Source organism: Protopterus annectens, chromosome 13.part0, assembly GCF_019279795.1.
Source record: "Protopterus annectens isolate FY-2018-M chromosome 13.part0, PAN1.0, whole genome shotgun sequence".
NCBI classification, from domain to species: domain Eukaryota; kingdom Metazoa; phylum Chordata; order Ceratodontiformes; family Protopteridae; genus Protopterus; species Protopterus annectens.
In genome coordinates, this window is record NC_056747.1 from 730,784,460 (window position 1) to 730,809,459 (window position 25,000).

Below are 25,000 nucleotides of genomic sequence, written 5' to 3' on the forward strand. Positions count from 1 at the left end.
TGGGCAGTTAAAGAAAAAATGTTCTTGAAGGCAAGTTTATTCTCTATATCCTACAGTTTTCATATACACAGTGCTGGAAAGAAATGTTTCACCAAAGGAGAAAATGTTAAAATAAGTAGCTCAAAAAGTCCCTTAAACTATATTTCTTAATGACAACTTTAGTACCAGTATACTTTTGTATCAGACCTAGGAGCCCATTTTAAGCTAAAGGCAGAAAAGCACAGTTGTACCGCTATATATAAACAGAGATAGCAGCAAAACTGTACTGCGCACAAGTGATCACCCTAACCACAGGATACAATGTATATTTACTAACAGCAAAAATAGCAATGCACCAGAGTCACAGATTAAATAAGACTACCGCAGTAAGGTCACAGCCAAGCCAAAAAGGGATGTTGAGGTATTGAAACAATAAAATAAAAAAAACATGGATTTTCTACAATGGCATCAAAAGTAAAGCTCTAAGAACAGTCTTGGGTCTTTCTGATGCACAACTAAAGACTTAAAGTCAAATGTGGAGCCAAGTCTCAGAAAGATGGGGAAGCTTTACATCTGCAAGATGATTAATAGCCAAAAAGACTTGCATGTTCAATGCAATACATTGCAATTTTACCTGAAGATCAAAAGGATCTATTCCAGGAGCATGGACTTTCACAGTAAACCCAGTATCCTGGATGACGATAACTTCTTGATCACTCCCATCATCCTCTTGATCTTTCTCTTCCTTGGCATCAGCCTCACATGAGTTGTGTTTTCCATCTTCAGCATTCTCTACTGCCATCTCAGCTGACCTGTCTTGTTGGGGGGGAAAAAAACATTTACAAATGGCATCTAATTAAACCATATCACAAAGCTATAGCAACAGCACTGGCTACGGTGAATTCAGTCAACACATGGCTTAAATTGAAGTCCACACATTTATTTATTTTCACACACTATCAAGGGTCACTTACAAAACTGGTAATGTTTATACCACAAAAGTAGTTTAAGCATTTTATCATTTACCTCCAGTACCACTCCTACTGCACTTTCACCTACTAGATTAAAATCATTTTATTATACAACTGTAACTCACTTTTGCACATATTCCTTGAGAGAATTCTAGTATACAACTGGTTGAATCAAACTACTAATTAAAAAGAATAGGAAGCCTTTTCACACCATACAAATCTGCATCACAATCAATGCACACAGCATTTACTGTTTAAGAAAAGGGCTTGCATGGCTACATTCCCAGATGAAAACTACCCAAGAAGGTGAAAGGTCTAAAGTACAGTACTCTGCTCTGGGAACATGCCAGACAGATTTGCTTCCAGCAGCAAAAAGAAAAAACATTTCATTTTTGTACAAGTACTTAGTTAACAGAACAACAATGTTGCCATATTTTTAGATAATCCAACAAAGGAAAAAATACTGCAGGGGCAACTTTACCTCAACTTGTGAAATACAAGTTTCAATTCATTAAGACAATACAAGTCTACAAATCTATTAATTACCTTTATTTTTAAAATTAATTTCTTTTGTTTGTTCTCTCCACTGTAACTGTTTATGTGCCACATACCACATATCTCTTGTAATTTGTGTGTATACTGATCATGTCTAAATGTCTGTAATTTTTCTTTGTGGAGCTTTTCTACCCGGGCCTCTGCTGAAAAAGGGCCTTTTCGGCTCAGACACCCCCGGTTAACAAATGTAAAATATAATAAATAAAATAAATAAATAAAATAAGTCATCCAATCTGGAGAAGCAGCTAGCTGGGTTATAAAAATGGCAATGGCTCTCAATTGTTTGCGCCCCCTTAACATTAAATAAAAGAACTGTACTTTGACATGCAGGTGATGAATGCATCATTACCCAGGACAGAATACCATGCAACCATATAATGAGTGCTGTTACATTAATCATTCATTTTTTGATATCTGTGTAATCCATTTAAGGGCTGCGTGGGAGCTGTGGTCACAGCCTGCAATAAAATGGGAAATAAAAAAAAAATCAAAATATAAAACAAACGAAAAAAAAAAAAAGATCATCAAAAGCAGAAATGGACTGCTATCCAGAAAGAACCATCAAAAAGTCACTTCTCAAAGAAAAATAGCCAATTGTAAATGTACTGTGGTGTTAAGAAATTTACACCCCCCCCCGTTTATACAGTTCAAAGGATGTTCAGCTTTGGCCAGCTAAGAACTTGGTTATATTCAACTGGATGCATAAGAGAATTTAAGTACCTTTATCTGCACTTTTTTTTTTAAAAAAATACAGTATTTAATTTGATTTAAACTGTGTTGAAGGAATATTTAACTCAAGTGGCAGTTATTCTGCTCTTTAGTAACTTGAACTGAAGCTAGTGTGTTATTTGCTAGTAATTACAGGTGTGGGGGTAGCCACATTCTTTGATTTCCTGTCCTTGCCTTTTTAAGTGGTGCATTGTGAAATTTTTATTGCTTAAAAACCTCAGCTTTGGCCAGCTAAGAACTTGGTTATATTCAACTGGACGTATAAGAGAATTTAAGTACCTTTATCTGCACTTTTTTTTAAAAGAATACAGTATTTAATTTGATTTAAACTGTGTTGAAGGAATATTTAACTCAAGTGGCAGTTATTCTGCTCTTCAGTTATTCCCACCCACCCTGTTTTTGTTTTGGTGTTAATCTTGGTGGCCTTGAAACTGCCCGCCCCTCAGCCTGCCTCTGGGCCCATCTCATTTGCTCACTCAACTGAGTGCAGTGAGATCATATTCTGATTTCAGGCACTCCTACTGTGTACAAAGAGAGAATCTGGGAAACAGACAAAAAAAAATTAAGCTTATTTCCTGCCTTTCATGTTAAGTGGTATAGACTATTTGTAGGCTTCTGAGCCCCCAGGCCCTTCTGTGTTTGAGGGAAGCCTTCTGGCTTGTTTTTATTTTCTTATAACTAGCCAGTTTTCTAGTTTCAGCACTCAGATCTGTTTCTTCGATCTCAGCACTTGTTCAGATAAAAAAAAAAAAAATATCTGCTTTTACTGTACTTGTGTTTCTACCTACTTCATTTTACTTTTGCATCATCTTAAAAATACTCAATTGTATTTATTACTGCTTGGTGTAACTCATTCTAAGCCTTTTGGTTTAAACACTTGGGCTTCGGACCAGTTGTTTTGCACTGAGAGGGTTTGTGGTCTGCACTGTTGTGGCAGAACAGGTAGCTTACATCCTTCTAGGCTGGGAACTGCTGATTGAGGGCTCAGTGTCTGTTATTCTAAAAGTGTATTAATTCTGGTTTAAGCACTTGGGCTTTCAGGCCAGTTATTTTACATCAAGAGGGTTCGTGGTCTGCACTCTTGTGGGAGGAGAGGCTGGACTCTGCCCTTCTGAGCTGGGAATTTCTGTTTAAAGGCTTATAGTGCATGCATATCTGAACTGCTTCTTACTGAAGTTGGTGCCTTGTTTGCTGTGGCATAGACTGGATTCGGGCCTGCTGGATCTAGCTTTGTTTGTGTAACTTGAGCACTAATCCAGACATTCTCTAAAGTATTCAATTGTATTTATTACTGCTTGGTTGTAACTTGATTAAAGTGTAGCTATCATTCCAAGTCTTTTGGATTAAGCACTTGGGCTTCAGACCAGTTGTTTTACATTAGGAAGGTTTGTGGCAAGCACTGTGGTGGCAGGACAGGTAGCTTTCATCCTTCTAAGTTGGGAACTGCTGATTGAGAGCCCAGTGTCCAAGGGTATTAGTTCTGGTTTAGGCACTTGGGCTTCAGGCCAGTTATTTTACATTAAGAAGGTTCGTGGTCTGCACTCTTGTGGGAGAAGAGGCTGGACTCTGCCCTTCTGAGCTGGGAATTTCTGGTTAAAGGTTTATAGTGCCTGAATATTTGAACTGTATCTTACTGAAATTGGTACACCTTGTTTGCTCTAGCATAGACTAGATCCAGGCCTGCTGAATCTAGCTTTGTTTATATGCTTGTTGTTTGTTTGCTTGTTATTTCCTGGAAGCTAATTCCACCTAATACGGCTTCTCAGCGCTTCTGTGGATCACTAGTGATATCTGCATTGCTTACTGTACTAGTTCCTTGTTTCACTTGAAAGAAAGTTACTGTTTGTCATTTTTGCATTTAGTTACTTGTAACACATTGCACTCAAGTTACCTGGCACTTGCTCACTAAAGCAATTATACAAGTCAGCACTAAAAATTAAAAGCACTACACCCTCACTCCCCACTGGCCCTTGTTTTCAATTATTAAGGAATTCCCAACATTATTCTAGCATGTCCAAAGGTCAGTTGTCAATCTCCTCTCCGGTCCAGCTGGTGAATCTTGAGGCAATGTTATAACTGCCTCATGTACACAGACAACCCTCTCCTCCTCCCACATAACACAAATACTTGCGAGAGATGCAGCTATTTAGCCAAACTGGAGGCTGAGCTCTCTCAACTCAGGACTGGCAAGACCAGACAGGAGGAGAAGGCAACTACACACACCACAAAACCAGCCTCACATAATGCTACCACACCACTGAATCAAACACATAAACACACAAAGACATACTCGGAGGCTCTGAGTAAAAATTTACCTAAACAGCAGAGGCCTCCAAAGCAGACACCCAAACAACTGCTACCTCAAGACACCCCACAAGCAACACATAAACCACAAAAGCAGTGTGCAAAGCAGTCACAGCCCTTAAGGCCAAATACAACACCAAACATACTTGTCATAGGTGACTCCATAGTCAGACACACTGACGTCCCACTCACCAGGCTGAACAAGGAGAGGGTCACAGTAAGCTGCCTATCAGGCGCTAGAATCCGCCACAACACAAGCACTCTGGTCACTCCACGGCAAGTACAAATATGACAGTCATTGTCCATGCTGGTGTGAACGACCTGAGACGTACCTCCCTGGACTGCATGAAAAGAGACATAGAGGAGCTCTCTGATTATGTAGCCCAGGCAGGTATGACCCTGACCCTGAGCAGTATCCTTCCTTCACCAAGAATGATGCCACAATATAGAAACAAGATGATCAGCTTTAACAATTGGCTTAATGTCTGGTGTCATTCAAAGGGGATCCAGTGTCTGTCTGCCTGGGATGACATGCTTGACAAGCCGCTGCTTCAAGGGACGGCTTGCACCTGTCACCCTGGGACTCGGATATTGGCTAAGGCTCTTGCCACCCCATAGTGTCTTTTTAGGCAAGGCTCAAATTCTAAACCTACCACCCTAGAAAACAAAATGGGAAGAAACTGAGGGTAATGCTGCTCAATGCCAGAAGTCTAAATCTCAAAATGCACGCACTCGAGGCCCTTCTCAGTATGGAGAACATCGATGTCTGTGCTGTAACTGAAACCTGGTTCAAGGCTCCTGAGAGCACCCCGGCACTATTAGGTTTTACCTCATATCATGCGTTCCGGACCACACCACAAAAGGAGGGGGTGTATCCATATTCATAAAGGATACCCACACCTCCAGGTTGGTGGCAACGCGAAGCTTCGGAAACCATCCAGGTGCAACTAACCATAGGCAAAACTGCTCTACAAATTGTAGCATGCTATAGGCCACCCTCTCAAACTCAGGAACCCCACACAGCCTTCCTGAAGACACTGGAGGGTATAAATGCATCTCCAAACACCATCATATTGGGTGACTTCAACTACCCGAATATAGACTGGGAACATTACTCAAGCCCTAACTTTCTAGCCCAACGGTTCCTGGAGTTCATAAATTCAAATGCCATGGAACAGCTAGTCACTGTTCCCACGAGAGGAGAAAATATACTAGATCTCATTATCACAAACATGGGGACAAAATGCTCCACACCGGAAGCATATCCCTCATTGGTGAGATCTGATCATAAACTAATCTCACTGGAAATCCACATCCCGCCCCCACCCCAAACAAAAAGACCACAGTGAAGAACTTCTCTAAAGCAAACTTCACACTACTCAAGACTGGTGTGGTATCCTTCAAGGCCCCTGAGCCAGTGGAAACCACAACCCAAGCTGTGGAAGCCCTTACAAATGCCTTCTATGAACACCTCCAGGACTGCATGGATCAGGCAATCCCAAATAAAACCAAGACTCTTTCCACAAAGGGCAAACGTCCAGTCTGGTGGACCCCAGCCATTAACAAACTTTACAATAAGAGGAGAAAGCTATTACATGATAGAACAAAATCCATAAAAGGGAAGTCACCCCGATCATTATTAGTAAAAAAATACGAGCACTCATAAAACCAACTAAGGCCAATTTTGAGAGAAAAATTGCCATGGATTCAAAAGGACAATCATAAGGCCTTTTTCAGCTATGTTAGGAACCTGGGTGGAAACTCCCAGATATGCTCAGAATTAGTCCAAAATGATACAAAAATCACTGAACCCACAGACATTGCCAACATACTGGCAGACAGGTTCAGTGCAAACTTCACCCCCTCTCCCCCCCCAAAGGAGAGATAACTATCCCAGCAGAGTGTAGCCTCCCAGACATCTCAAATGCGCAGGTGAAAGCTGCTCTCTCTAAAGCTAAAAACACAGCATCAATGGGACCAGATGGTGTCCCCGGCTGTGTGCTACACGAGCTAAATGAGGAATTAAACCCGCACATAAGGCAGCTGTTTAATCTCAGCCTTACCACAGGATACGTGCCCAAGGAGTGGCATACGGCAACTGTGGTCCCACTCCACAAAGGCGGTGCCTCTACGGACCCTGGTAATTACCGCCCCATAAGCTTAACAAGTCTAGTCTGCAAAGCTATGGAGAGGATCATAATAGAGCTCATAAACAAAGATATAGGGGACTTGCAGACATTGGACCCAACCCAATTTGGCTTAGTCAAGGGCAGATCATGCCTTTTGAACTTGGTCGACTTCTTCGAAACAGTCACCAAGGCCATTGATGAGGGAAAGGCAGTCCATACAGCCTACCTCGACCTTGCAAAGGCCTTCGACACAATACCCCACTCTGGTATTGTAGAAATACTTACCAGCTTAAATGTAAACCCATATGTCACAACATGGGTTGCAAACTGGCTTAAGGACAGAACCCACAGGGTTAGAGTTGCTGGCGCTATGTCAGACTCCAAGCCGGTCACAAGTGGTGTCCCACAGGGCTCGGTCCTTGGCCCCCTATTGTTCGGCATCTACTTCTCAGAAGTACAGGCCAACATGGGAGGACTTTGGCTGACAAAGTTTGCAGACGACTGCAAACTGGGCGCCATAGTGGAAAGTGCATCGGACACGGATATCCTTCAGAAGGGACTCACGGAAACAGATAGCTGGTGCCAGAGCCATGGCCTGAAGTTAAACGCCAAAAAATGTATAGTCATACCCTTCGGGAAAAACAAGGTAACCCCAAGCTACCATATAGGTGGCAATCCACTAAGCACAAAAGAGGTTATCAGGGGACCTGGGGACCCAGGTTGACAGTGGCCTTTCTTTTGACACTCACGTTGCTAAAGTGGTTAGAAAGACCTTCTACATTGCCCACCTGATGATGAAGGGATTCACATCCAGATCTAGTGAGGTCATTGTTCCTCTGTACTCTTCACTTATCAGACCAATGATAGAGTACAATGCCCCATTCTGGATGTATCGCACCCAACATCTGCAGCAATTGGAGAGACCCCAAAAGTTCCTCACCAAAAGGATAAAGGGACTCCAAAATCTGTCATATGCTGCCAGATTGAAGAAACTCCAGCTCTATTCAGTTGCATACAGTCTGCTCAGAGGTGACATGTACCTGACATACAAGGCCATGTCCAACCCGGAATTAATGGACATGCTCCACCTCAAAAAATCCAAATCCACCAAAACCACTAGAGCAAGCGACTTAAACCTTAGCACGGATATAAATAGGACGTGCTGGAGGGATAGATTTATCACTCAGAGACTCCCTATGCTGTGGAATAAAATCCCGGTCCATGTGAGGCAGAGCACCTCGCTGGCTCTGTTCAAGAGAAATCTTGACCTGTGGATGGGAGATCGTAGGTTTATCCCGGGAATCATCTCTGTGTCACTGCTGGACAGAGGCACAACAAACTAATGGGCACAGTATTTTTTCATATAAGGGGTGGCGTAAGCCACAAAAATTTGGGCTAGGCTTATAAATGCCTTAGGGCAGATAGGTTCATAGGTTTATACTAGGCTATGAACCTATGACAGCTGTGGTCCACGTCCACATCTACAGCCACAAGATGTTATTTATTAACATTCTTTAGCCTGGTAAGTTGAATGATCCAGGAATCCTCATCAGTTACAACGTGGGCCACAAAGGCAAGGTGCTGCATTATATATATGTTTGTGCCTTTTGGCATTTCCCGGTTAGGGGTCGCCAGAGCGGAACTCGGGTCCGCTAATGATTGGCAGTAGATTTTTTTTTACGTACTGGCTTGCCGGGCCTAACGCACAACCTTCAACGAAGGAACGCCCATTCATGCATGTCGCTATACAGAAGACGCTCTGAGAATTGAACGGGCAACGTCTATATAAAATACAATATTATACACACACACGCACATTATACACATAATATACATGACATATATGCATGTACATGTATATTACATACATATATTAGATATGGTTTACCTTTGATTTGTCTGCCGTGTGTCCAACGTGCATAAAGCTGAAAGCACAGCTGCAAAAAACGACAAGGTCAATTCACAATGTGGAAATCCTCCAGCTCCTTTACTAGGTTGTTTTGGAGTCTAGTGACACAGGCCAAGTAATTCAGCGCCCTGATCGAAGAGGTAGCTGAAGCATACACCTGCTTCCCTAGGCGGTCCATAATCTGCGACTCCTGGTCAGGAGGGTGGACCGAGAAACTTTCCTGAGATAGTTCCCTGTTAGGGGCTGCTGCTACCACCATGGCGTCCACAGGGAAGCCCTTATTTCAGGATGGCCTGTCAATGGGGGGACCGAAAATTTTTATCTGGGCATCACGGTATCTGCTTCCTTCCATGCCCACGAGGTGATAAAATCCACTAAAGGATCCACAGGAGGGGACACCCAGGAAGTAGATGGGCCCATGCCGAAAGCCTCCAGGAACACAGACTCAGGAGGGCTTGGGGCAGTCCAACCTTCCCGCTGGCGCAGGACCTTCATGACGTCTCCAAAGGAGACGTCCTCAGGAGATGATCTTGGGGAGCCCTCTCCATCATCTAAATCTGTTTCCTTGGTTAGGGACACAGAGGAGTCCAAGTGCCTCCTCTTGCACGTATGTTACGATGCACATCTCTAGTAGGGCTCTCAGGAAAGCGCTCGCAAGCCATCTGTTCCACTGGGGGAACAGTCTGGGGCTGTTAGAGCATGGGTTGTCCCTCTGGTAAGACAATGGGGATCGTAGACAGAGCCGAGGGGATCTGAGCGGAGTCTGAGGGGGCGGTCAGGGGTCTCCATCCGATGGAGTGGACCCTACCACATTGAATGCCGAAGGAGAGCAGACCTCCTAGGAAGGTAATAAGGAGGCGGGTCTCCCCGGGTCCGATGTGAAAATTGGAGCTGGTTCCGAAGTGGACGGAGCTCCAAGGGAGGGGACCTGGCCCAACGTCAGAGCCGATGGAAAAGGTTCCACTCATTCAGATCAGACACTCCAGCTCTGGCTCAGATCCGAACTGGTTGGATCAGAGATGCTCCAGGCAGCTGTCGGCATCGAGGAAACAAGGACCGTCGGTGCAGACCCCTTGACCAAGGACAACCTCGGATCAGAGTACTCCAAAGCCGAAGGTCAGATCGGGGAAGGAGAAATGGGTTGAAAAAAAGGAAGCGAGCTCCCCACTCCAAAGGGAGGGGAGCTGGCAAGACCCCCATCTGGATTTGTGTACGGATAAAGCTTATCATCTTATCCAGATCCATATCCAATAAGGAGTGGGTTGACCGTGACAAGGCCACGGAGTCTGACCTGGCTGGTCAGGGAACTGAGGCCCGGGAGACTGGACGTGCATCCGCCGGCTCCGGGGAGAACCTGGATCCCTGCTGACTTGCTCAGAGAAGCGAGGTCCGGGGACCTCTTCCTCTTTTCCCTGGTCTTCGACTCTCTCTCCAATTCACTACCTCTACTCTGCACCGCTACCACAGGCTTAGATGAAGGAGTTTGAGTCCCAGCCTGGGAGGGAGGGGAGGCCAGAGGAAGAGAAGCAGGACAGGCAGTCACAGCAGCTGCTGTGACTGAAGCCGAAGACGAGGAAGGATTAGTAGCAGGCAGAAGACCTTTGAGGGCCAACTTAGCCTTCCTATCTTTTAATGCTCGGGGGTTGAACCCTGCACAAAAGGAGCAATCCACACTAAGGTGGACCACACCTAAGCACAACACACAGAGTGTGGCCATCCACTGGGGAGAGCTTATGGCCACACACTGTGTGGCACTTGAAGACAAGCTTTTCAGCCATCCTATGAGAAAGAAAGAAAGAAAGCCTTAAAAAAGAAAAGGCAAAAACTTTTACTCTAATAGACACACACCTATTCACCACACTAGTCTATAGACAACATTAAAGGGGGGGAGGGGCACCACAGACAAACTACTCTATCTTAACAAACCTACACTCGACTCCAAAGCAATGGGAGGGGAGAAGGGGTACCTAAACTAACCTAGATCGGCTGAAAGAACCAGAAAACTTTAACTTGCAGTAGAGAAATCACCCACTGCTAGCTGGAGCTCTGAAGACATGATGTATAACAAATCGTGGCAAATGAGATCTGGGGATGGAAGGCAGGAGGTATATTATGGGTAAGGGGATACAGATCTGTATTCCCAAAGGCTCCTCAGGTTACAGACCAAATGAAGTAAACCACTTCAGATCCATTTTATATATACATATATATACATATATATATGTATATATATGTATATATATATATATATATATATATATATATATATATATATATATACACACACATATATATACATAATCTATATATATATATATATATATATATATATATATATATATATATATATATATATATATGTATGTATATATATATATGTATATATATATATATATATATATGTATGTATATATACACACATATATATATATATATATATATACACACACATATATATATATATATATATATATATACACATATATATATATACACACACATATATATATATATATATATATACACACACACACACACACATATATACATACATACATATACACACACACACACACACACACACACATATATACATACATACATATACACACACACACACACACACACACACACACACACACACACACACACACACACACACACACACATATGGGTCTACTTCATTTCACTGAGACTCCTTTCGCTGAAAGTTATATATGGCCTTTTCCCCACTGTACTGCAATCCTGGAGTTAGTATATAAAGTAAGGGGGGGTGGGGGGGCACAGATCCCCACAGTTTGGTTATATATGGTCTTCTGGAAAGAGTTATTCATTGGACTTATAAGTATCCATATCTATGGTGTTAAACATTTAAAATAGGCGAGGGGCTGTGCCCCCCACACCCCCCCTACTTTAAATACTAACTCCAGGATCAAGTCAACTGAGTTTTCAGTGAAATGAAGTAGACCCATATATTATATATATATATATATATATATATATATATATATATATATATATATATATATATATATATATACACATACATCCGGAAGCCTAAAATCTTGAAAATTCAAAATGCTGAAAACTCAAAATCCTGAATCCCAAAATACTGTAAATATACAGAACACAAAGAATGACAATATTCCAGTACAAAGAATCACAGAAACACATACAAGACAAAGGATAGCACTTTTTAGCAAGTATGCGCAGGGGGGCAAGCCCCCCCTGTGCCCCCCATGTGGGGGGGTTGCACCCCCCCACACCCCTGCTAATTAAATATTTGAACTCCAAGATATACTCCACAGAAAAAAATGGCAAACATACCATCACGTGTTTCATGACAGTCTGCTGTAATCTTAGTAATGTTACCTTTTAACTTGTTATACTACAACATAACTCATGATAGTGTAGTGAAGTGCAATCTTGGAGTTGATTTATTTAAGTAGCATGGGATATGGGGGGTGCAGGGGGGCTTGCCCCCCTTTTTATATTTGGTGGAATGTCATATGGTTTGTGTTGTCTATGGACAGTATATCTATCCTGTGTGTTTTCAGTATTTTGGGATTCAGGATTTTGAGTTTTCAGGATTTTGCGCTTCCGGATTATGAAGTTCAGAATAAAGCATTATTTACTTTGCATTTGTTGAACGGGATAGTCAAACCTGGAAGCACCCCTTTTCAGTGGAGGTCTGGAAGAAAAGCTCCAAAAAGCTCAGTGAAATACAACTGAATGAAACAAGATGGAGAAAATCTCCATGAATTACAACAATATTAAAAAAGATTAGTATAGTCGAGATGCAGTGCTCAACACAATTAAAATATAAGGGTAAAAGGAAAGTTCTGTTCTTTCCACAATTCTAGATACTTTCATTCATGTCTGTCTAATAAGACTTGTGGGTCCTCTAGTTGCCTGTCAGATCAGGTTTGGAGTTAATGCTCCAGTCTACAGCCCCTTTAAGATCTTTCTTACCATAATGCACTACAACCTAGAATAAACTCAGAGCCCAAAAGTAATTAAGTAAAACAGAGTATATATGTCTATATAAATACAAAAACAGAAGGTCTAGCATCCTTTAGGACATACAACAGCAACAGAAACCAGGAAGGGGGAAGGAATGGTAGGTTGTCATACAAGATGCACATTAATGAAAGGATTTGGCATTACAGTAAGTTCATAACTTTCATATACTATTCATTCAGTCTGTTCAATAGGACTTGTGAGTTATAACCCAAAGCTATTTTAAAACTCGAGATAAAATCATGACAGGAGATCTTTCAGGAAAGACACCTCAAAGGACACTCTAGAAAATGAAGTGGAAGTCAAGTCATAGTATTTAAGGAAATGTTTGCATGCGGGACCAAATGATGGATGCATAGACTTCATCCACTGATGAACACCTGAAGAAAGCAGTAGACGTTGCCACTGTATTTGTAGAATGAGTCTTGTGATTCTTGGCAGTGGTTGGTGGTGTTTGACACAGATGTAACCAACAGTCCAAATGTCATTCTGAAAGTGTAACCAACTTTTGAAACATCTGTACCAAATTGCTGCAAAGGAAACAAAAAGGAGAGAGTCTTTCCTGAAAGTTCTCATGTGAAAAATGTAGAATCATAATAACCTGTGTACATTCAAAGTATGAAGAATGTACTCCTTTGTTAGCATGACTGGGGAAAAAACACTCTTAAGTGAATGGGCTTGCATCATGGTCATTTCAGAAGCCACTTTAGAAAGAAAGGACAGGTTTGTACTGATGGATATGCTGTCCTTATGCGAAAAAAAAAAAAAAAACAAAAAAAAAACAACAACAAGTAGGGCACAGCAGAAAATGTCTGAAGTTCAGAAACTCTTATGGCAGAAATGATGTCTAGCCAAAACCATGTTTCCCATAAAAGAAATTTCAATTCAATTTTGGAAGCTGGTTCAAATGGTGGTTTTGTCAGAGCTGCCAAAATGAAGTTTAAATTCCACTTGGGAATAGATTCTCTGACTGGAAGCCAGAGTAGGAAAACTCCTTTGAGAAAGGAAGGCTTTAAGAGATTAATCGAGGCTGGTGCCTGACCTTGGTGTACAGCATGAAGACTAGACATAGCTGCTAGCTGCACTTTAACAGTGAAAGAAAAATAGTGCACACTTGATTTGGGCTCTAAGAACTGGAGGACCTCTGGAACAAGCTCAAAAGGGGGCAATGTTCTGAGAGAATGACCATATAACAAAATGATTCCCCGTTTTCCACGAAGAGTCTATGGGTTAACATTTTTTGAGAAGCAGTCAGAATCCTAATCATCTCGAAAAAGGAGGGATGAGTCTTTAGACACAATTGGAATTCGAGAAACCAAGCAGTTAGTTTAAGATGGGGGACATCCAGGTGAGGCTTGAGAGGGATGTGAAAGTAAATCCTGCACTGGAATCTACATCTCTGGGAGGGGGGTCCTGAGATGAGGCTGGATAAGGGGGTGCTGGATTTGTCTGGGCCAGAAAGAGGGTAGGATGATAACTGAAGCCTTACACAAATGCTTTCTGTAAACACATAGGAAACAAAGGTAAGGATGGAAAGGTGTATAGAAGACCAGAAGGCCATTGCATGGTAAAAGCATCCCTTGGTGACTCTCCCTGTGGTGGTATCATGGCAAACTATCTGCTGTATTTGCTGTTGTCTTGGGAGGTAAAGGTGCTGCAGAGGAAGCCCCATCAACTGAAGATCTGTTTCGTTACTGCTGGATTGAGGGACACTCACAAGGCATCAGAATGGATCTGCTGAGCCTGTTTGCAAGACAACTGGTGGCTCCTGGAATATGTGCTGCTATGAGAAAAACAGTGGAAGGCCACGTTTTATTACCAAAGCCTCACTGCTTCCCAATACAAGAGGCATGATGATCTGCTTCCTCCCAGTTTGTTGATGTACCTAATTACTGTCCTATCCATTTGGATAGAAAAATCACTCCCAGAAGAAGGCAGTCTTAATATTCCTGCAAACTCTAGGAGAACACCCCACATCTGTAGGACATTTAAGCAAATATTGGCCTCATTGGGTGTCCATAAACTTTTGAACATACTCTTGTTGGAATGTCCTGCAGCAATAAAAAAGCATATGTGGTCACAACTGGTCACAATTACTTCCCAGGGCTGATGGACGAATGCCTACTGGAATGGGTAAAAGGGGAGTCTATCCACCACTGCAAATGTTGCCTGCATATATTCTTTATTACAACTGGCTTGGAAAAAGAATGGAGGAGCTGAGACCATTGCACTTGCAGGGGTCACTGCAAAATTCCCAAACTGCAAAGAACAAACTAGCCCATTAAATATTGAAGATGCTATTAGCCCCAGAATCTTGAGGACCAACACAACTATCAGGGATGTAGCCTGCAGAAAAGGTCTGAACTGCCAGCTTTAATATCTGTATCCTGTCTGGTCTTCAAATGATAGCCTATAAAAAAAGAATCCTCTTGGCTGGCTGAAGAATTGACTTCGTGATTTATGGAGACTTCCAAAGATAGCACAGCCTGAACAGATGAAGTTTGTCATCTATGAAAGACTTCACCATGGCAGCAGACAGGAGACAGTCACCCAGGTATGGGAAATCTCTGAATCTCATAGGTTTATAGTAGGTTAATGACAACCAAGTCCAGCCTAGCTGCACAACCAAACCCAATTGTGTCCCTATTTATCAGGGGGTATAGTCAGAACGTTTCTAAACGTTATTATGGAGACAGTAATGTCCAAACTATCAGAGACATGATGACGAGGCCCTGGGTGAACTTCTGATTTCTCATCCACTGGTCAAGGTTACATTTTAAATAGGGCTAGTGTGGACTCTGCTTCACATGGATAGAGAGCCTATTCCACAGCAAGGGGATCCTAACACACAACTATCTTGCCAACATATCCTATTTATGTCACAACCAAAATTTAAATCCTTAGCCCAAGTGCTTCTGATGTTGTTCGTAAGAGCCGAATCAGAGGATGCCTTGTTATAACAGGTATAGACAGCCTATCTGTAATGTGTAGGAAATAAGAGTATAGAGAAGGTGCTCTGCCATACGACATGCGTTTATACCCTGGCTTCTCCTGGTAAGGAAGCTTTGTGGGCATTTTAACTGTTGCATACATCTGGTCAAGTACATGTCAAAAGGGACATTATACTCCGTGGTAAGGGCTAAATAAAGTAGCACTATGACTTCCTTGGACCTAGTTTGCCATAACCTTAATTATAAATTGGGTGACAATGAATCATTTTCACACTAACTTGGCCACATGTTAGTCAAAGGTCAGACTACTTGTTTACATGTGTTCCCAGATCCCAGACTAGCAGGTCAACTCTTCAGGGTGTCTTACCAATGGAATAATTAGTCAGAGTGGCTATTGTCCCAAAAGGCACTATAATACATTTCTCAGCATTGAGTTTTAGTCTTGGACTTAGGCACCAGTCTTTTCTCTGTATTAGACCCTCTTGCAAGACACTTGTGCTGTGGGGGAAATTTTGGAGAACTCCCAATATGCAGTCATCTTGCGAACTTGGTCAGCCAAAGGTCCTTGACGTTAACCTTGATCTCTGAGAAGCAGATGCCAAGAAAGAGTGGTCCTATCATAAAGTCATGAGGTACTCTGCTGGTGACCAGTATCTTAGCTGAAGTGATTTCACCAATACCGACTTCCTCGGTCCTGTCTCTAAGCCAACTGGCAATCCAACTAGTTATCTAAGGGTTTATGTCCAGTTCGGTGAGTCTGTTAACTACACCCAGTGGAGTATTGTTTCGAACATCTTAAACAGGTCCAGGTAGATAGCATACATAACTTTTTCCTCATCCACTGCCTTGTTGACCTCAACCATGTTTAGTAGACATGGCCTTCCCTTGACAAAGCCAAACTGAGTTGGGTCCAGTGTCTGAAGTTTGCCTAGGTCATGACTGATTATTTCCATGCCAATTCATTCCATGGCTTTTAGACAAGCCAGAGTAATGTATCTGTAGTTTCTAGGGTCAGCTAATGGTCCACCATTGTGAAGTGGGATAACACTGCAGTCCTCCATTAGCATAATACAAAATTAGTTTTTAAGGCTATAGTTGAACAGTGACTTGAGTGGTCCTGAAAGGTCATGTTTCAAGTTATTTAGGAGGCATCCCAGAATAGATATCGTGAGGGTCCATTGAGGCTGTGCTTTTGGTTTTAGCAAGTGACAGAAGGACCACCTCCATGCTAATAGTCTAGGGGGTGTTATGCTAGTAGGAATTTCATTTGGGGGGTGGAGGGACTAAGTTTGAGTTGAATTCGTCAGCCAGCAGATTGCTATGTTGCTCTGCTCAGTGATCCTGGCAACACTGACTACCAGTTCAGCACACTTGTGTGTGCTGCCTTCGAGGATATGGACTTAGCTGTAGAAGGTCTTGTGGTGGTCTTTAACCTAGGAGGCTATATTGACCTCATAATTGGCCTTGATGGACTTTATCAGTCCTCAGTTTCTGGGTTAGACAGCTCTTATCCATTATGGTAGCTGCCCCTTGATTTTGACCATGACTTTTTTTTCCTTTTGTTTTATACCCTATTAAAAAGGATTCCACCAATGTGGTTTGTTTTTAGACAGTCTGTTTTGGAATTGCTTCTTGTAGGTACATCAGTCTCTATATAACCATTTTCATGGTTATAATGGGTCTCTGAATGATTCTGCATAACTTGCTGTGAACTTGAGATTAGGAAGGGCACCGAGTTATAAGAAAGTATCACTTCATAGGATGTAGTCTGCTTTGGAATAGTTCCCAAATGTTACAAGGCTTGCTGGAGTTACAGGATGTAGTCTGCTTTGGAATAGTTCCCAAATGTTACAAGGCTTGCTGGAGTTACAGAACTGATTTTTTTTTTACTTTGAAGAAGACCACTCTGTGGTCCGACTTCACCAGTGAGGACAACACTGGAGGGTGCGCAATGCTCTCCCATACTGTTGACCAACTGCGAGCCTAAGAGGAGGTCAGAATCTAACCACGTACCTCTTATTTGCGAGATAAAGACCTTAACCTTTACACCATCTCTGGGGATGCAGGGGGGGCTGCTATGAAGGCCAAGCACTTTTTGAATACTTGGGGTGGGGGGGGGGGGTTGTGGTGAAACCAAAGGAAGAGTCCTGCTCCAGTAATGGCTTGCTCCTAAATGGGAGCAAAAGTAACTTCAGGGATTCTTTTTGACATTTTTTACATGACAGTAGGCAGTAGGCACCCTGGAGGTCTAACTAGTACATCCAGTCATTTGTTTTGAGACAGAGCAGAACTGACTACACAGTGAGCATCCTAAACTGAGTCTTTTTGACTTGTATGTTTAGGTTCTTGAGGTCCAACATGTGCCTGTGGTGCTGGTTTGTCTTTAAATTCAAAATTAAATTACCTTCTCTGACCTAGTGGGACCTCATGGAAGTTTTTTTGTAGAGCAACGAGACCATCTTTCTGTCAATTCTGCCTGAGTGGATGGAACAATGGGCAACAACTGCCTTGATTCTAGAGGTGTTAAAAAAAAGGATACAGAATAGCCTCTGGATAAAAATTTCTTTAATCCCTTTGTCTTGTGATAGCTGTCCATACAATAGGGTAAAGGGATAAATAACCTCAAACTGCCTACAGAAGGAAGCAGTTGAGCAGAACTTCAGCGATGTGGGGGTTGCCCGTTGGAAAATGACCAGTGGTATCCCTGGTTATGCAGATCCCCTCTGACTCTGGCTCTACATCTGGTAAAAGGGGCCACCCCTATCAGAAAATGCATAGAATGGCTGATGCTTGGTCATTCTGACTCAGAGACCTTGTGCCCTTATAGTTTCTGCTATACAATATTTGCGAGTCCTCAAACCTCACTCCAACAGCAGAGTGAAATCTTGCCACCCTGTTCCTAATTCTTGATTTTTTTTTCTTTCATGATTGACTGAAAAGATACAACAAAAGGGGCACTGGTGAAAGATGTTCTGAAGTGGTCCACAAAATCATGACCTGACATCTCGTATTCCTGCATGTTCAGCTGCCCTCACCATTCCATCCATCTAGTTATTGATGAGAAAAATTAAAAAGTTGGAAATGTTGGACATCACTGCTCAGGGCAGTGTCCAACTGCTTCCTAGAATCCGATGTTGTGGGTGTCTAGGAGTTGCGACAACCAGCTGTGCCAAGTCCCTCTGAAAATAGTTTCTATGAGAGGTGAAGTTCAGTGCCCTTAAGCCAAAAATGCCTGAAGCATATGCCTACTTCCCTATTCTATACATTGCCCAAGACTGTATTAGGGGGATGGACATAGGCAGTATCATCACTACTGTCACAATAATAGAATCCACCATAAGAGACTTTGTCCAATGAGATCTGTCCTTGTGAAGTCAGAGATCCTTAGCAGGCTTCTAAGGCACTGGCTCATACATGTCTGGCTCCTGTCATGATGTCCTTAAAATCAGACAGACTAACTAGCCTTGTGGAGGAACTATCAAGGAAGCAGTAGAGGAGGCTTAACCATAGGTCTTAAAAGAGAACCTTCTTGTCTGGGGGTTAACATGCCAAGACCCTTTCTGCCACATGTTTTAAGATTTTGCCAAAAGTAACGTCATCAGGAGGAGATTGGGGAGCCCTCTCTGTCATCATTCTCTCCATCTATGCAAGAAACTCCAGTGGCAAGTCTGTGCACCTTCTCTTACACATCAGATGGGTATGTCCCAAATCCTCAGATGAGTCTTTCTACTGCAGTACTTTAGGTTTGAGGCACGTAGCTCGACTCTGACCCAACAATGTCAGATGGGGTAAGAGGAAAGAAAGTCTGGGAATCATGGGGAGGTGCTGATGCTAATAAGGTTTGTGTCACTGCTCACAAGGGAGAAGCAATCATCCTCCCAATAACCTGACAAAATGTTCCATTTTCAGCAGAAGGAAGCTGCTTCACTGATGGGGGATGTACTCCCTGAAAGAGAAAAGATCAGAACCAAAGATAGCATCCCAATGCAGTGAGTGGACACCCTCGAGGAGTGGAATGGAACCAAAGACTAATTCTGAAGTCACCAACACCTGCAACATAGCGGTATGGGACAGCTTAGAGGATCAATCCAAAGTCTCGCTATCAAGCTGATCTCAAGATGACCTCAGCCTCAACATAGTCAGAGTTGAGTGCATCAGATCCAAAGCCCCTTGTGCCAAAGCCGGATTAAGGTATATACCAAGGAAACGGGCCCCAGGTTGAAAACTGGCTTCAAAGCCATCACAACAAAGATGTGCACTGGGAAAGAAGCTAGAAGAGGGGATAGAACCTCCACCGACTAGCTTCAGAGCCAGAGGAGATGGTATGACTCCCATCTCAATCCAAGTTTTCAAAAGGCTTCTCATCATGCTATCCAGGTCTGCCTCTGAAGTAGTCTTGTAGGACCTGAAATATCTTAAAACGAACATGAAAGGAGGCTAAGAAGAGATTCTGTGCATTTTCCTCCCAAAAGGAGCTAGTCTCAGAAGTCTTTCTGGACAACTGTCGTGAAACACTACTGGGTCCAGAAGTTCTGGAGACTGTGGAGAATAAGACGAGGTCAAAGTGAAGCCACGCCCACTAGAGGTAACAACATACTGGACCTGATCATCACTAACATGGGGGATCAGTGCTCCACACCAGAGGTAAACCCCTCGCTGGTAAGATCAGATCATAAACTAATCACACTGGACATCCACATCCCGATCCCACCCCCAGTCAAGAAACCACTGTGAAAAACTTTTCAAAAGCAAACTTCACACTTCTCAAGACCGAGGTGGAAAGTTTCAAAGCCCCCTTGCTAAAGGATAATGCTACCCAAACCGCAGAATCCTTTACAAGTGCATTCTATGAGCATCTACAGGGATGCATGGATCGAGCCATCCCAAGCAAAACCAAGACTCACTCCTCCAAAAAGAGGAAACCAGTCTGGTGGTCCCCGGCCATAAATAAGCTATACAACAGAAGGAGGAAACTACTACATGATAGAGCAAAGTCCCAAAAAGGAAAAGCATCACTGATCAATATTAGCAAGAAACTATGATGCCTCATAAAATCATCCAAGGCCAGTTTCGAAAGAAAGATTGCCAAGGACTCTAAAGATAACCACAAAGCCTTCTTTAGCCATGTCAAAAATCTAGGTAGCAACTCTCAGACATGCACTGAGCTAGTGCAAAATGGCAAAAAATACACTGAACCAACTGACATTGCCAACATCCTGGCAGACAAGTTCAGTGCAACCCCCCCTCACCCCCAAAAGGGCCCGTGTCCATCCCAGAAGAATGCAGAGCCACAGACATGCAGGTAAAAACAACCCTCTCCAAAGCTAAGAACACAGCACCAATGGGACCGGATGGTACCCCAGGCTGCATCTTACACAAGCTCAAAAAGAAACTAAACCCTCACCTAAATTCACTGTTCAGACTCAGCCTTACCACAGGCTATGTACCCAAAGAATGGCGTACAGCAGCAGTCATCCTGCTACACAAAGGTGATGCCACAACAGAACCTGAGAACTATCGCCCTATAAGCCTGACTTGCCTGGTCTGCAAAGCTATGGAACGAATCATCATGGAACTCAAACAGATACATTGGGAACCACCAGACACTGGACCCTACCCAATTTGGCTTTGTTAAAAGGCAGATCCTGCCTCCTAAACCTAGTTGACTTCACTGAAACAGTTACCAAGGCCATAGATGAAGGGAAGGTAGTCCACATAGCCTACCTGGACCTCGCTAAGGCCTTCAACACCATTCCCCACTCTGGCATCATAGACAAGCTCACCAGCTTGAACATTAACCCCTATGTCACGAGATGGGTGGCCAACTGGCTCACGGATAGAACACACATGGTCAGAGTTGCGGGTGCCATGTCCGACTCTAAACCAGTTACAAGTGGCGTTCCACAGGGCTCGATCCTGGGACCCCTCCTGCTCAGTATATACTTCTCTGAGATACAGGCAAGCACGGGGGGACTATGGCTGATCAGGTTCACAGATGACTGCAAATTGGGGGCCATAACAGACTCTCCAGCTGACACAGACATCCTCCAGAAGGGTCTTACACAGATACCTGGTGTCAAAACCATGGCCTCAAGCTGAATGCCAAAAAATGCATAGTAATCCCCTTTGGAAAAAACAAAGTGCCCACGAATTACCACATAGGTGGTAATCCACTAGGTACGGAAAATGTAATTAGGGACCTTGGGACCCAGGTGGATAGCAACCTCTCCTTTGCTAATCACATTACCAAAGTGGTTAGAAATTCCTTCTGTGTAGCCCACCTAATCACGAAAGGGTTCACCTCAAGAGAGGTCATTGTGCCCCTCTACTCATCACTCATTAGGCCCATAACAGAGTACAATGCCCCATTTGGTATGTACCTTGCTCAACACCTGCAACAGCTGGAAAGACCACAGAAGTATCTCACCAAGAGGATCATGGGTCTCAAAGAGATGCCCTATGCAGCTCGCCTAAAGAAACTCCAGCTCTACTCGGTTGCTTACTGCCTGCTCAGAGGTGATCTCTGTCAGACGAAGAAGGCCAGGTCCAAATCGGAATTAATGGACTTGCTCCACCTCAAGAAAACCAAATCTCTTAGAGCCACATGCTCCTGTGAATTAAACCTCAGCACAACAATAAACAGGACATGCTGGAGGGATAGATTCCTGTCCCAGAGACTTCCCTCGCTCTGGAATAGAATCCAAGTTTATGTTAGGCAGAGCCTCTCACTGACTCTCTTCAAGAGGAATCTTGATGAATGGATGGGAAATCGTAAAGTTACCCCTGGGATCACTTCAGTGGCCCTGCTAGACAGAGGCCCAGGAAACTAATTTAAAAGGGAGGCGAAAGCTAACACATTCTGGCTAGGCTTATAAATGCCCTTGGGCAGATAGCCTAGTACCTACCTATGAACAGGCATCTAACTTTGGAGCTTTCAGAGTCAAAGAAGGTGCAGAATCTTCGGCTTTACTCTTCTAAAAGTAAGGAGTCAGACCTAAAAAGATTTATCCATGGACTTTTTTTTTTTTTTTTTTTTTTTTTACCTTGGAAGACTCCGCCATCCAGGGAAAAGAACCTCTTGTCAATTAAAGCTAGTTTCTCCTGTCACACAATGCTCTGGAAACAAAAGCTAAGCATTCCTCCAATACTTAACTCACACCCAAAACACACTACACACAAATCATGCATACTGTTCGAGTAGGTGCATCTTGTGTCCACACTTATGATTTCTAAAACTATTCCTTTTCTTTACGTATGGAAGAATCAAACCTCCAATACTGTGGTGTGTAACTCACCTCTTTACCAACACAGTTCTGAAGGAAAAGTCACAATGGAATGAAAAAAAAATACTGTTAAAGCAACAAACAGCATATAACTGTCAAAAGTATAACAACAGCACTTGGAGAGATGGAAAGACCTTTTTTTTTTTTTTTTTTTTTTGAAGTGCCAGTAGTAGGAAAATGCACCAGTGTGGTAGACCAGGAAGAAAAAGGGGCTAAATGTAGCCAAATGCAACAAAAGTAAGATACAAACAAAGAACTACCACTTCCTAACTAGTTATAGTTAAATGCCAATAGCAAACGCAGAAGGAAAAAAAGGAGGAGGAGCACTTAGCTAAACAAAGAGTGAAAGACTAAAGTCTGTTCACGATAGCAGCAACCCAGATCTGAGGTAATCAGACACTTGTGCATTATGGAAATAATGGTCTTAAAGTGGCTTAAGGCATTAATGCTGCTGAGTCAGATCCAATAATAGGCTCATGGGCACTTGACTGGACAGACTGAATGAACAGGGGCATGAATTTATTTAAACGGACTACTTTAGATGCAATAATACACTGGTGTACATGAATTAAAAACACTGTGTACATAGAAACATATCTTTTTAAATGTGCTACTTTAGAGCACAAGAGTATGAAAAGAAAAGCTGAAGATTTATCATAAGGAAAGTGGTTGGGACAGATGTGTATAAAGCAGAGAAAGGGTATGGATAGAAGAGGATGTCCTTGGATAAGGTAGGAACATAGCCAGGATTTTAGTATGTACTGTTTAAGATGACATTTGAAAAGATATAAAAGATGTGCTCTTGTTTTCAAGTGGGATGGAGTTCCACTTACTGGCAGCACAGAAAGAGTGCAGAGTATATTTGCCACTATTTTGAGATTTAGATATACAAAGGAGGAGTTTCCGTAGTGCAGAGAATCCCTGACAAGAGAATATTTTTCAATAACATTTTAGAATGGGATATCTTTCAGGCTTGTAGATGAGACTGCAATAGTGAGTTTTTAGGTTAGGATGTGTGAAGCTTCTATCCATCCCAGTTGTTTAAGGGCAGGTCAGTGATGTGTGTTATTATGCAAACTGTCTAAGAATTTTGCAGTTTTGTTGCAGCATTGTCAGAGTAAACTAAATTCAGTCTTGTGAAAGTAAAGGAGTATAAGAAAACCATAAAAAGAGAGTAAGGAGAATGAAAGATGCTAAGTATTTTCTAGCAGTGTCATTAGGACAGGTTTAGCCATGTATAGAGCTCCTAATTGTTGGTTTGTGTGTGTGTGTGTGTGTGTGTATTTTTTTGTTTCTTTGACACAATAATTTAATGTTAAGTGTTTGCAGATGGTGACTCTTAGAAGTTGAGAGAGAAGTTCAGCTTGAGTTTGGGGAGATTAACAGAGATGATGTTTTGGTTAAAGAACTGTTTCGGTGCAACAAGGATAAGCAGAATTATTATGGTTGAGAAGCAGTTCAAACTGTTCAAGAACGTCTGCTAGCCAAGTGTCGGTCATTTATAAATATTTTAAAAGAGAACAGATAAGGGCTTCAAACGTGGAACACCTGGCTGAAAAGTGGAAATTTCATTTTGTCACAACTGCCTGTCCTAGAGGCAACTATTACACCAGATCAGGAAAACACATACACATACATATATGTGTGTGCTTGCATATAATAAGATACGTACACACACACAAACTATATATATATATAATATATGCATGCACATATACATACATACACACACACACACACACACACACACACACACACACACACACACACACACACACACACACACACACACACACACACACACACACGCATATATGCACATGCTTACATACAAACATATATATGGGTCTAGATTACATAGTCAAAGTTCCGTAACTTCGACTGACATATGTACGAACACATACGTCTGAATTTACAGAACTCTGAGTATGCATAAAACAATAAAAAAAGGAAAAAGAAAATAAAATGGTATATGCAGGGGGCAACTTTTCCCTTTACTGCACTGTAGCGCGACCTTGGAGTTGGTATATTTAAAGAGTGGGGGGTGCTGGGGGCTTGCTCCCCCTGCATATACCCTTTTATTTTTTTTCTAATGTTTTTATATGAAGTCGAAATTCTGTAACTTCGGACATATGTGTTCATACAAATGTCAGTCAAAGTTACAGTACTT

General features: G+C 42.5%; 1 protein-coding gene across 2 annotated transcripts in view; it reads right to left on the reverse strand.

Moving 5' to 3' along the window:
* Nucleotides 1-25,000, reverse strand: part of CLUH (clustered mitochondria homolog) — a 662,807-nt gene that overhangs the window by 520,149 nt on the left and 117,658 nt on the right. For both annotated transcript variants that reach the window (XM_044054416.1, XM_044054415.1), the window contains exon 2: nt 614-795. In XM_044054416.1, coding sequence (XP_043910351.1) covers nt 614-795 — 182 coding nt within the window. The remainder of the gene's footprint in view (nt 1-613; nt 796-25,000) is intronic.